The following is a 13,330-nucleotide window of genomic DNA, read 5'->3' on the forward strand; positions in this document are numbered from 1 at the left end:
CAAAAAGGCTTTACCAAGACTTATCACATGACTCTTAATTATAACCCTTACTCTTACTTGAAAGCAATTTACTCACCCCATGGAGCTTATGCCCTGCTGAGGAATACAGCCAGAGGTTCTTTCAATGCCTGAGCTTAACAGGCAGCCGACAGTTGGAGGTGGATCTTGGGGGGCTTTGGGGTGCCCTGGGCCCTGTGCTGATAAAAGCTAGCCGTAGTGTGCAGCTTGGTCCTTCCTCCATGCACCCAGGCCAAGCCAGAGGCAGCACAAACTGTGGATCACTTGTAGTTCCAAACAGGTTGCCAAGGACCGGTCACAGGCAGTGTCTTGCATTGGCCTGCACCAGAGTCCCTCCCAAGAGGCCCCAGAAACCAACACACCCAGTGGCCAGCTTCAGATAACATCAGAGCAGGATCCAATAAGCTCTGCACACAGTATATCCAATGGGAGATCTTGGCAAGCACCAGACCCTGCTGAGACAAATTCCACTGAGTGTAGTCAGTAGCAACACAGCAGCTTACACAGTGTGGTCAGGGTTGAGCCTCACAGCCAGCCAGCCTGAGGGTCAATCCCACACATGAACAGGCCAATAGAAATCAAGACTCAGTTACAACAGGAGGGCCCACCTAACCCACACAAGGGACATTCCCGGAGCACCCAGCTAGAGGATCAAAGGGCCTGCACTACTCAGTCCCACTGGACACCTACAACATAAGGCCACCCTGCCAACACTGGGAGACACAGCAGATCTACCTAATACATAGAAAAATGGTTTTATGCAAGCTTACCTTGCTGGTATTATTTTAGTGAATCAAAACTGTCCAGTTGTAAAGCTGTTTTCTCCATTTTAATTTAAAACCAGTCATTTAAAAACAAGAAATTAACATTTATATTGGAGAGCTTGTTGGTTTGTTTTAATTGTTTAAGGATTTGAGTCACCAAATCCCCATTTCTGCCTCACAGGAGGGGAATAAGAGACAATAATAAACCCAGTGCTATTCAGACTATAGCAGACACAAACATTGCCCCATAAATGTGGGTTTGTGCTCTATGGTATTTTAATTGAAATGAAATATTCCTCGGAGACTGCATTTTGCCTGACTGGTAGGAAAGTCAGTCTGATCCTTGTTTTCTAAAAAAATTCACAACTTTTGTGTGTGTGGGGGGGGGAGCTGTTACACGAAGCTGGAGACCTGCTTGGAGTGGGAACAGGGCAAAGACAGAGCCCAAAACACAAATGAATATTGCCATCAGTGGTCCTATATTTCTACTACTATTAATAAATGACAGCCCGGCTGGTGTGGCTCAATGGTTGAGCGTCAACCTATGGACCAAGAGGTCACAATTTGATTCCCGGTCAAGGGCACATGCCCAGGTTGTGGGCTCGATCCCCAGTGTGGGGTGTACAGGAGGCAACGGATCAATGATTCTCTCTCATCATTGATGTTTCTATCTCTCCCTCTCCTTTCTTCTCTGAAATCAATACAAATATATTTAAAAATAAATAAAGAAATGGCAAACGTTACTGAGCTCATACAGATGATCAAATTTAATTCTCAAAACTTTGCCATGTTTTAAAGACAGACAACAGAGACTTAAAGAGTTTGAATAACTTTACCAGGGACAACAGAGCCGGCATTAGAACCCAAACCAAATCCAAAGTCCAACCCCTATGTTATATTTTTTTCTCCGGAGAGGTACTGGTAATATATATTTTTTAATTTAAAACTTTTTTTCAAAAATATATATTTTTCAATTATACTTCAATTAGTGATTAGACATTAATGTATCTTATGAAGTGATCACCCAATAAGTGTAGGGGTACTGGTAATATTTTGAGTACAGTGAGCTCCCAGATAGGCTCAGTGCATTCATCCATGGAACACCATGGCTCCGAGTTCTCCATCTGGTTGTAGGAGTGCATTTGCCAAGACTCAAGAACAACAGTGCTGCTCTGGGTGTAATTAATGTTTAGACAATAACTGGTCAGCGTGTTCAGCTGCTTCTTGAGGTCACTTGTGGGGTATGAAAATAGGACCCTGTATTGGCATAAACAGGATGTTTGTTTTCTCTATGCTTGGTCAGGAGGCCATTACCTCGGCCATCTAGAAGTTATACCAAATTGCTCAGGTGGAGTTCAAAAGGGGGGTGGGATATAACCCAGCCTAGCTTTATGTTCTTTTTTGCTGTTGTTATTAATACTCACCCGAGGATATTTTTGCATTGATATTTAGAGAGTGGAAGAGGCGGGGGAAGACAAAGAGAGAAACATCTATATGAGAGAGACACATCGATTGGTTGCCTCCAACAGGGTTGGGGATGGAGCCTGCAATTGAGGTAGGTGCCCTTGATGGGAATCAAACCCTAGGACCCTTCAGTCCGCAGGCCAATGCTTTATGCACTGAGCTAAACTGGCTAGGGCTAGTTTTGTGTTCTTTAAAATAGAAAATTGATGGATCTGAAATCCATTTCTGCTCAATATGATTCCTGAGGTAGTATTTTAGTCAAGTCCTAAAAGAACATTTAAAGTCTTAGATCAATTTTTAAATTGTATAGCTTGGCTCATAAATGATTCCTATTTAGGGAATCAAAAGCTAACACAGTCAGTGAATCGATACACATAACATAGTCATTATGGCCCTACTCCTTGTCCCCCGCCCCACCCCACGACAGCTGGGCGTGATGGGTGATTAAAAAACAGGCTGGGCTCTTTACTCAAGATGTTCATAATATATTTCAGGGACTTTCAAATGTTTTATGCATCAGAATTTTCCCTGAAACTTGTGAAAAATGGAGCTGCCTGGACCCCACTCCAGACCCACCGTCTTAGTTCGTTCAGGCTGCTACAACAAGATACCACAGACTGGGTAGCTTAACAACAACGGAACTTTATTTCTCACAGTCCTGGAGCCTGGGGAGCCTAAGATCAAGGTGCTGACATGGTCTCCTTCTGGTGAGGGGCCTCTTCCTGATTCATAGATGGCACCTTCTTGTTTTCTTACATGGTAGAAGGTTCTAAGGAGCTCTCTGGAGCCTTTTTTATAAGACACTAATCCACCCTCATGACCTTTGTACCCCTGAAGGGTCCACCTCCCATATCATTACCTTTGGGAGTAATTTGGGGAGGACACATTCAGACCATAGCACCCCCTGAGTCAAAATCATGGGATGTGGGGCCCACTCATCTTTATATTTAACAATGTCTTTAGATAGTTCTGATAGTAATCAAGGTTTTCAAGTCAGCCATGTGGCCGATGGTGTTACAGTAATATAAACCACCACTATACTGTTTTCTCTATTGTGTTCTATATATGTCTATGCAGCATCTAAGGAAATATGTATAGGAGATATATAGGCATACATGTGTGTATCTAGAGACCCACTGGCCTCTTACTTGGATGTATGGTGTTTAAATGTGCCTGCAGATATACATCTATTATTTTAAATCATAGTAAACATTTATTGAGCATCCTATATAATAAAACCCTAATATGCAAATCGACCAAATGGTGGAATGACCCATCGCTATGACACACACTGACCACCAGGGGGCAGATGCTCAATGCAGGAGCTGCCCCCTGGTGGTCAATGCATTCCCACAGGGGGAACACAGCTCAGTCAGAAGCCGGGCTCACAGCTGGCAAGCACTGCGGCAGTGGTGGGAGCCTCTCCTGCCTCTGCTGCAGGTGGGTGGTAAGGAGTGAGGGGGTCCTGGATTGTGAGAGCCCTGGACTGCGAGAGGGATGTCTCACTGTCTGGGAATTGGGTCTAAGCCAGCAGGCGGACATCCCCAGAGGGTTCCCGGACTGTGAGAGGGTGCAGGCTGGGTTGAGGGAACACCCCCCTCCACCTCCCGCCTCCAGTGCACGAATCTTGTGCAGCAGGCCTCTAATCTATATATATCAGGCACTGTTAATTCATTCAACAAATATTTGTTATGAGCCTACTATGGGTCATCAGAAAATGAAAGAGACAAAAAAGTCCCTGTTTCCAGGGAGCTTATATTTTAGTAGAAGAACACCAACCATAAACAAAATTAAATAAGACAATTATATGATGACAAGCTCTATGGCAAGAAGTAAACTGGGGAGGGGATTGGGACTGCCCCGTGGCAGTGGTGGGGTCACAGTTTAGAATAGGATGGTCGGGGAAGACTTGAGGGAGGACAGGGAGTGAGCCCTATGGATAATTGGAACAGAGCTGTCCAGGTTTGGGGAACAGAAAATGTGAAGCCCTCACCTAAAGAAGAGTATTCCAGTGGCTTCAGGAAACAGCCACGAAGTCAGGGGCTGGGATGAAATAAAAGATGCAAAGAGGCATGGAGTGGGTGGAGCTGTGGCTCTTGGAGGAGGAGCCTGTAGGCCACTGGAGGAGTTTAGCTTTTACTCTGGGGGAAATGGGGAGAGTTCTGAGCCTGGAAATGAATGACAGAGTTTAACGAATTTTAACAGGATCATTGTGGCTGATGAGAACAGGAGGTGTGCAAGAGACCAGTTAGGAGGCCACTGCAGGAACCTATAGGAGAGGTGGGGAATGGGCCGGGAAGGGAGCAGTGAAGGTGGTAAGAACAACATGACTTCTAGCCGCACTGTGAAGGCACAGCCAGCAGTTTTGCTGAGGGTTTGGATGTGGAGTATCTGAGGGCTGCAACAGGAGCTTTTCCAAGGATCCCAGGCATGGCCAAAAGCTGTACCAGCTCTGTCGCCAGATTTGGTCCGAATATGGATCATAATTTGGTTCCAAGAAAGTGATTGCATTTTTTAAAATCCTGACTCAAGAATATCTTTTATCAATTTTAGAGAGAGGAAAGGAGAGAGAGAGATTGAAAACATCGATTGCTTGCCTCCTATACCTGCCCAGACCAGGGATCAAACCTGCAACCTAGGTATGTGTCCTGCCTGGAAATCAAACGTGCACCCTTTTGGTGTATGGGACAATGCTCCAACCAACGGAGCCTCCCATCCAGGGCTAACATTTTTGTTTTTAAAACATGTCACATACACTGAAAATTTGTAAATTTATTGTGTGTTCATATTACCTTAAGGGGAAAAAAAACCCCTCATCTTAAGAAGCAGTTGGGGTAATCTGACCACTGCAGCAGGGACTGTATCCACAATGACATTTTTCCCTGACGTGTAGTAAAGCTCCGGAAAGCTGCCTTTGCCAACAAAAAAGATATTCTGCATAGGATAATGAATAGTATTTATTGTGCTGTTTGTTTTGAAGCACTTTTATGTAAATCCCCAACAACTCCATTCTAAGGCCGATAGTGGAGGTATTACTATTCCCATTTGAGGGTTCAAACGGAACCCGAGATCTCGAGAGGATAAAGATGTGGGAAGGATGAACTCTGTTAGAGCAGACTTGGTATTTCATGACTTCCTCCTCTTGATTGTGTGGCTGGATGTGTCAGGACTGGTCCTCAATCCAGAAAACAGAAATATGCTGTGCACGTAGGCACGTGTACACGCACGTGAGTCACACTTGGGTTACTATGTACAGTGATCTAATAAAGGAATTGGAACTGATTATTCAAACCTTCTATACTTCAGGCCTCTTGATGCCTCTCCTCTCTCTCCCTTCTCTGTCTCTCCATTTGATCATTTTATTTCTAAATAGTAATTTTCACTGAAGGATAGGCTAGGGAAATAAAAAGCAAATGAAAGTCACATTAGTAGTGTGGAGAATAATTTTAATAAAAGCCACCGCGGAGAATGCAGTTGTAATTAGCACTGAAATGAAATTCTGATTGCTGCTGCATTTCAGCTTGCTTCCCTTTCCTGAGCCTTTGTTCCGTAGAAAACAGAGTTCGATTATGCAAAGCACCTAGCCAGACTGAGCTCCTTTTGTCTTGCTAAAGAAGCCATGTAGGTACCGCTTTGGCCAGCTAACAGCATTTAATGCACTTGCCTGTTTCAGTTTGCAGTGACGACCTTACCCACAAATTCAAAGGTTTTACCGTGATGAATGAAGCAGAGCGATACGAGGCTCTCAGACACTGTCGCTATGTGGACGAAGTCATCAGAGATGCTCCATGGACACTCACACCAGAGTTTTTGGAAAAACACAAGGTACTTACTCTCCCCTGTTCTCTAAGTAGCACAATCAAGGCACCTGGCTCTGCAGCCAATGCCCAGAAAGCCCAAAGACTCTACCAATTCCTAAAAGAGGGGACTTCAGGAACTGCCATTTGGTGTCACTTGATGGAGCCCCTCTCTCCTGCCCGATCCTGGGGACTGATAGCCTCTCACTTCTTCAGTGTGGGCTCTGGAGCTAGACCCCCAACAGGTCCAACTCCAGCCTCTATCCCTTCCTAACCTTGAGCAAAATATTGAACTCACCTAAACTGTAAAATGGGATGATATTAGTGCTTTCCTCCTGGGGCTGTTTTGAGGCTCCAATGAGCTCATCTAAGTGAAACCCTTGGAACAGTGGCTGGCTCACCTAAGTGAAACCCTTGGAACAGTGGCTGGCTCATAGCAAGAGCTCCAAAAATGTCATTATCGTCACCATCACCACTGTCATTATTTGTGCTTATAGATTCCCAGGCAGCATTTTTCATGGAACAAATGAACACACATCTTATCCAGAAGGGCAGGGGTCAGCCGTTAGGGAACGAACTTTATATCTATGATTTTGTGACCCCGAGACTCCTACTGATACAAGATCTGTATTAGTTGAAAACATGAAAAATTCGTTTGATTTGCATCAAATTATGTGCTTTGTATCTCCCTACCAGACCCACATTAGGAGCTATTCTTTCCTTTTATAAGCAGCACAAAAAAATAAGATTAAGCAGTTCTAAGAGTTTTCTTGTCTATTTTTAAATTCACCATGCAGAAGAGAATAGAGAACACTGATAAATGTGCATCGGTAATAGCAGAGGAGACAATGTCCCAGCAAGAATAAAAAGAAAAAGGAAGAACTACAATATAATTTACTTCCAGCAATCACTAACACATTTTTATTAAGCATCTATTGTATATTCAACTTGTGCTAGGCATTATGGAAGTGCTCATGATGGTGATGATGGCTGCCACTTTCTGAGTATTCACTATGTGCCCAGCCCTGTGCTAAGTCCTTTGCTCTTACACAAATTGTACTCAATTTCATGGCTACCCTGAGAAGTTGTTGTTCTTGTTCTTGTTATTATTATATATTGGACAGGAGGAGGAACTAAGTTTGAGTACTAAGAATAATAATAACTAACATTGAGTCTGTGTGCCAGTTATTATTTTTAAACATTTAAACAAGAGGGGTGCTACTGGCATCTAGTGGGTAAATGATAGGGTGCTACTAAGCATCCTACAGTGCACAGGACAGACACTCCACCAAAAAGAGTGATTAGGTTAAAATGTCACTGGTACCGAGTTTGAGAAATCCTGATTTAATCTTTACCACCAATTTATAAGTTAGGTAGCTAGTAAGTGGTGGGGCAAGAATCACATCCATGCAAATTAAACTGCTATTCCAAACTACCTCTCAAGGTGGAGTGTAGGTGTGTTATAAAGGGCTTTGAAAGGTAGGTAAGGAGGTTTTACTTGATGTAGGAGGAAACAGAACTAGTGGAGTCAGCAGGCACAAGGATGACACAGAGAAAATTCTGTTTAAGGAAGATCCCTCAGGTGACAGAGGAATGACTTGGACAGGAGCCTGTAGTGAGGAAGATCAGGTACAAATTGAGATCAATAATCAGGTGACCCGACCCTGGATTAGTGTAGTAGCAACAGAGAGGAAGTGAGGCAGGCCACTTCCAAGGTGTTTGGGGCCTAGGTGAACTGGAAAAATGGAGGTGCCCTTAGAAGGGGGCACCAGTTTTCAGGATGAATGAAATTCCAGGTAGATGGATTTTAAAGAGACAGTGAGGGGTAGCAAAAGAGAAAAGGGTGACTTTGGGCAAATCTAATAAGTTTTCCAGATTCAGCAGCCTTATGTCCCAACTGAAATAATAATATGCACCCTACTTACCTCACAAGGTGGTTATGAAAAATCAAATGAGAAAAGAGATAAAATTCATTCATCAGACTAAATTCATTTCTATAATACCGTATAAGATGGCACTTAAGTGTGAGTGCCTATTGCCATCAATGGGGCAGGAAATGGAGACTTGGGTTCCTCATCATAGCAGTGGTGACTCAAGTGTGAAGAATGAATGAATTCTCTAAAGGACAAAGTTTAGAGGCAGAAAAACAAGAGGCCAAGAAAACCTACTGTCAGCGGTAGGAGAAAGGGGGACCAGCACAGGAGAGAAACCAATCTAGTTCCCATTCTCTCACAGACATGGAGATGGTTGGAAATACCTTTCAGTCCAGGATTCCAAGCCACATTATAAACTGCTTATTTCAACTGCTTTATTCCAGCTGCTTTATTTCAAAAAGGCATTTTCAAATTGCAGACATGCACATCTACCCCAGTGGTGACATCACTCTTCTCTCTCTAACAGATTGACTTTGTGGCCCATGATGACATTCCGTACTCATCTGCTGGCTCAGATGATGTTTACAAGCACATAAAGGAAGCAGGTGAGGAGTTCTGGGCTCCCCTGTCTACTGTGGCACAATAATCAGGTTTAGTGCGGCGTCTGCCCTAGGTCTCCAGTATAGACACACCAGTTGGAATTTCAGAGGTCTCCCAAGTAGCCTTTTCAAGCCTCTGTTCACATGTGCTAAATGGTGCAGACCCCAATTAGGTATTTATATAGGGATTAACCTGAGCCCCAAAGTACTCAACTTCCGGTTTAAGGCTTCATCAGACCAAACTCACAGGACCCTGTGGTTTAAAGGGCAATCATTTTCCTCATTCACAATGAAGTCCTCACAATGAAATTATTTTACACTCCCAAGAAAGTTCCAGAAGACGACAGATAACTGGCTAATTAACAATCTGGACTCATTGTCTGCCAAGTCCAGTCCTGCCGTATATCATCTTGTCACATGATAATAATATCCTCAGAGTACCACATGCAGAGGATAGAAAGCATGGATAAGTTTTTGTAGATTCCAGTAAAATATAGGATGTCTCAAAAAAGTTGTATGCACACACTTTGAATAATTATAAACGCATTAGGTAAGAATGGGAGGTCTGATGTTTTCAAATCCTGATCTTGTTTGTAAGGAGTTCTAAGAAAGGAAGCCCCATACACGTCGGACTTGCAAGGGTGCTGTGGAACATGTCTGGGAGGGGGAGGAACTGACTGGGGCATCAATTACATCAGTTTAGTCTTTGTAAGATCTGAGTTGTGAGCCAGCTGCTCCTTTTCTAACACTGCTCTGAAGGACCCAATAGAGACCCGTGCCTGTCAACTGGGACTGTGCCTACAGATCCCTTCAGGGTCCTTTCAAAGTGCAGGTTTGGATTCAGTGGGCCTGGTGGGACCCAAGATCCCCATTTCCAATGAGCCCCCAGGTTGTTAGAAGCTGCAGGTCTATAGATCTCCCCTAGAGTAGCGAGAATCCAGACCAGGGATTCTGGTTCACCCCGGATCACCCCCAGGATTAATGGAACCAACATATCCCAGGGTGACAGTTCCTCAGCTACTGTCCAGAGTAGGGACAAGCACTCAGTGGTGGTTTTCCTTCTGGGTGGATGACCGCTAGTGGGCTAAGAAAAGTTGCTTTCCCGATTTTAGGGAGTCAAACCTCAACTCTAGCTGTTTAGGTGTAGGAACAGCTCCAACGTTTTTCTAACTCTATGCTACTCAGCACCGTATTGCTGCATTAGAAATTAACCCCCCCGCCTCGCCCCACTTTAGTGACTTAAAAGAGTGGAGGGTTTGGCTGGGTGTCTCAAACGACTGTTTTCAGATGTTGGCTGGGGCTGCAGTTATCTAAAGGCCCAACTGTTGCTGGCAACAGGTGCTGGCTGCCCACAGGGAGTTCAGTTGGGCTTGACCTTGGAGCACCTACACATGGCCCTCCTGGGTCCTATGGGCTTCTCAGAGCATGGTGGCTGGGTTCTAAGAGTGTGCGTCCTAAGAGGAGGCATCCGGAGGGCTTGCCATCTTGATAGAAGCCACCAAATTTTTCTGCCCTAGCCCTGGAAGTCACCTAGTGTCATTTATACCAGCGGATGCCAACCTTTCGGACCTCACAGATCACCAGTGGTCCACGGACCACCAGTTGGTGACCGCTGATTGATACCACAGCCAGTTTGTTATAAGCAAGTCACTAAGGCCAGCCCAGATTTCAGAGGATGGGAACTGTGCTCATGTTTAATTCACCACAATTTTCACCTCCAAGTTGAATAGTGAGATGGTATTTTACTTGCCCTGGGAGCACAGGCATAAGCCTATGTGTGATTTTTCATATGCACAGGGACCCATTCTTGTGATCCACTGATCTGCTCTGTTGAGTCCTCACCAATGAAGACCCACAGCAGAGATCTGTTTAGGGTCCAGGTAGAGGAGGCCGGCATATTCATCGTGGGAGAAAGATGCTCAGAAATGGCCTAAGCCTCCACATTTGGCTTTTATACTTGAGGTATACTTTGCATGTCAGAAATCACGTTAAATGAAGCCAGAGGTATCAAGGGCATGAATTAAAGTTTACAGTACTCTACTCTGCTTATCAAAGCTACGTGTCAAAATCCTGCTGCAAAGCTGGATTAAAAGATGGGGCTTAAATGAAGTAGACTGTAAGGTCCACATCATCATCATTCTAATATTGCCTACTACTGTTGAAAGTTCCCTTCATTAACATGTGCTTTGCTGCTTCTTAAAATAGCTCCATAACCAAATGCTGCAATTCTGAAAAGCATGATAAAAAAGGTTCTCTGATCATACTCATTACTGAATATTTTTAGCAGAGCAATAATTAGGATGTGGAGGAAGCCGGGTGCCTCATTATAGCAGCAGAGGGCTTGGCTTCTTTCAGAGACCTACCTCCCAACCAGACAAAGCAAATCTCTCCCCAAAGCCAACTTTTAGTTACTCAGCCACAGAGGCCTCACCCTGTGGCTTTAAAGAAAGGGTGAGCTCATGTCACCAGTGTCGAAGTGATTTGTTAAAGTCCATGAATAGCCAGAGAATCCTCTTAACATTTCAGCAGGTAGGGGTAGAGTGAAATAGCTGTCTGCGGAAAGATGGCACATCCTTCTTTCTCACCGGAAGGCTCCCTGCTGCTCCCACCAAGGTGTTATTTCAGGTCCCCCCTTTCCTGCTTTGGGACAGCTCAGAGTTCCCCATCCACCAAAGCACCCTGCACAGCTGGGTCACTTGAGTGTTGTTTATACCCACGCATTTAGATGTTTGCATCCTCTGCCTTCCGTTTGGTTTTCTGGAGTCCTCCTTTTTAGAAGGAGATAAAGGACGTTTTTGGTCTAGTGGGAACCCCAACTCTGTCTTCTGAGCTACAGAATATTAGAAACCGGATGTGTTGTCTTTAACATCAGCAGTGCCACCCTGCTGCTGATACTGCCAATATGCAGATGATCTCCAAAGAAAGCTCCGAAGGGACACCTTGGGAGGGGCCAGAAGACTAGAAAATTTACCCCTCCCCCACTTGATAGATTCAGAGAAAACTGGAATTGGAAAGGCATTTAGGGATCAATATTCATCTAGCCACTCATTCACCAAATGTCCCTATAAGTGCTCAATTGTCACCTGGTGCTGAGACTATAGAAGAGAATGAGACACGAGCAGTTCCTTTCCTCATGTAGCTTATAGTCAAGTCGGGAAGGCAGTTATTGAACAAGTTGTTTTATAAAGACCTTGGAATAACTGAAGGAGAAGAGCAGTTAGTTGGACCTTGGTAGGGAAATAACGAACAGGAAGATCCAGTCAGAGGTTGAGAGATTTCCTTGAGGAAGTGACGCTAAAGGTGAAACCCAGTGGATGACCAAGAGTTAACCAGGTGGAGTGTGTTTGTGGCAGAGTAAAGAGAGGGGGCCAGCCCTTTCAGGACACTGAAGTTCAGTGTGGCTGGACCAAGGCAGTGCCAGACTGTTGCCCAGTGCCATGGACTACAATTAAAATGGTACCCGTGCCCCTGTGTAGCACAAGGACTTGGCTTAGGGAGTGAAGGAGGTGGAGAGCATCTGAGGTGAGACTGGAGAAAAGCACAGGGAAGAGAAAATGCAAGCTGCTGCAGGGCCAGGTTAAGGTTTTGAATATAAATACAGAAGACAGTAGCCCAGCCAGCATAGCTCAGTGGTTGAGCATCAACCTATGAACCAGGAGGTCATGGTTTGATTCCTGGTCAGGGCACATGCCCGGGTTGCAGGCTCGATCCCCAGTGTGGGGCATACAGGAGGCAGCCGATCAATGATTCTCTCTCATCATTGATGTTTCTACCTCTCCCTCTCCCTTCCTCTCTGAAATCAATAAAAATATATTAAATACAGAGGAAAGCCAGTGAAGGCTGTTGGGTAGGCACATGACTTGCATTTTGAAAGACTGCCCTGTGATCTTGCTATAGGGAGAGTTAACTGAGAGGACCAAAAAAATGGCATCGCTGAAGAGTGGTATTGAGGCTCTCGCTGTAATCTTTGCAAAAGATGGCATTAGATTGGTTTAGAATTGGAGAATGGAGACAATTGCATCAGTTGGGGAGACATTTACGAAGTAGATTGATGATTAGAAGGAAATTGGGTATAAGGAGTGAGGGAGAGGGAAGTGGCATGGATGAGCCCAAGGTCATCTTATCTAGCCACCTTGTTTCTCAGCTTTGGAGACTGAGGTTAAGTAACTTGCCTCCTGAGGCTTGATAAACTTGCCCAAATCTACAAACCAAGAAGCCAGCATCATGTTCCCTAGACTCTTTCCATCATGCCGTCCCATGGCTTGATGTCTCTGATTGAGTAGCCATAATCATACCAGGTAGAAAGATCTCAATTGCCAACACAGCATTTCAGTTGACACCTGTAAGCACAAACCAGCTTCTTGTCTTTGATAACATTTGTGATCTCTTTTTAGCCCTGTATTGGTATACCCATGTATATCTGAGGACTTTAAGGAAGTTCTATTGTAGTTTGGCATCCTCTGCTTTTTTTTTTTTTTACTCAGTCCCACGTATTCTAAATGAAAGGGTCTTTGAGTGGGGATATCACCATCCAGAGTAGAAGAGTCTTAGGGAGATAAAATCATCTAGCACCCCACAAACATGTTTTTAGATCAGAGAAAACAAAAATAAAACACTTTTTCTTCTTTTCTTTCAGTATAACGTGACACAGACTTCCTTGGGGAAGAAGGGGAGTTGCCATGATTTGACTAATTCATGGATTCAGTTTTATTCTCTCTTCATTTACTCATTTAATTTGCATTTCTTGAGCACCTTCCATGTGCTAGACCAGTGGTTCTCAACCTTCCTAATACCACAACTCTTTAATACAGTTC

At 44.4% G+C, this 13,330-nt stretch overlaps 1 protein-coding gene across 6 annotated transcripts in view; it reads left to right on the top strand.

The window, feature by feature from the left end:
* Nucleotides 1-13,330, top strand: part of PCYT1B (phosphate cytidylyltransferase 1, choline, beta) — an 89,032-nt gene that overhangs the window by 55,186 nt on the left and 20,516 nt on the right. For all 6 annotated transcript variants that reach the window (XM_006769998.2, XM_006769999.2, XM_006770000.2 and 3 more), the window contains 2 exons: nt 5,920-6,071; nt 8,444-8,522. In XM_006769998.2, the coding sequence (XP_006770061.1) occupies nt 5,920-6,071; nt 8,444-8,522 (231 nt within the window). The remainder of the gene's footprint in view (nt 1-5,919; nt 6,072-8,443; nt 8,523-13,330) is intronic.

This window comes from Myotis davidii, unplaced genomic scaffold (genome assembly GCF_000327345.1).
Source record: "Myotis davidii unplaced genomic scaffold, ASM32734v1 scaffold1124, whole genome shotgun sequence".
In the NCBI taxonomy this organism is placed as follows: Eukaryota; Metazoa; Chordata; class Mammalia; order Chiroptera; family Vespertilionidae; genus Myotis; species Myotis davidii.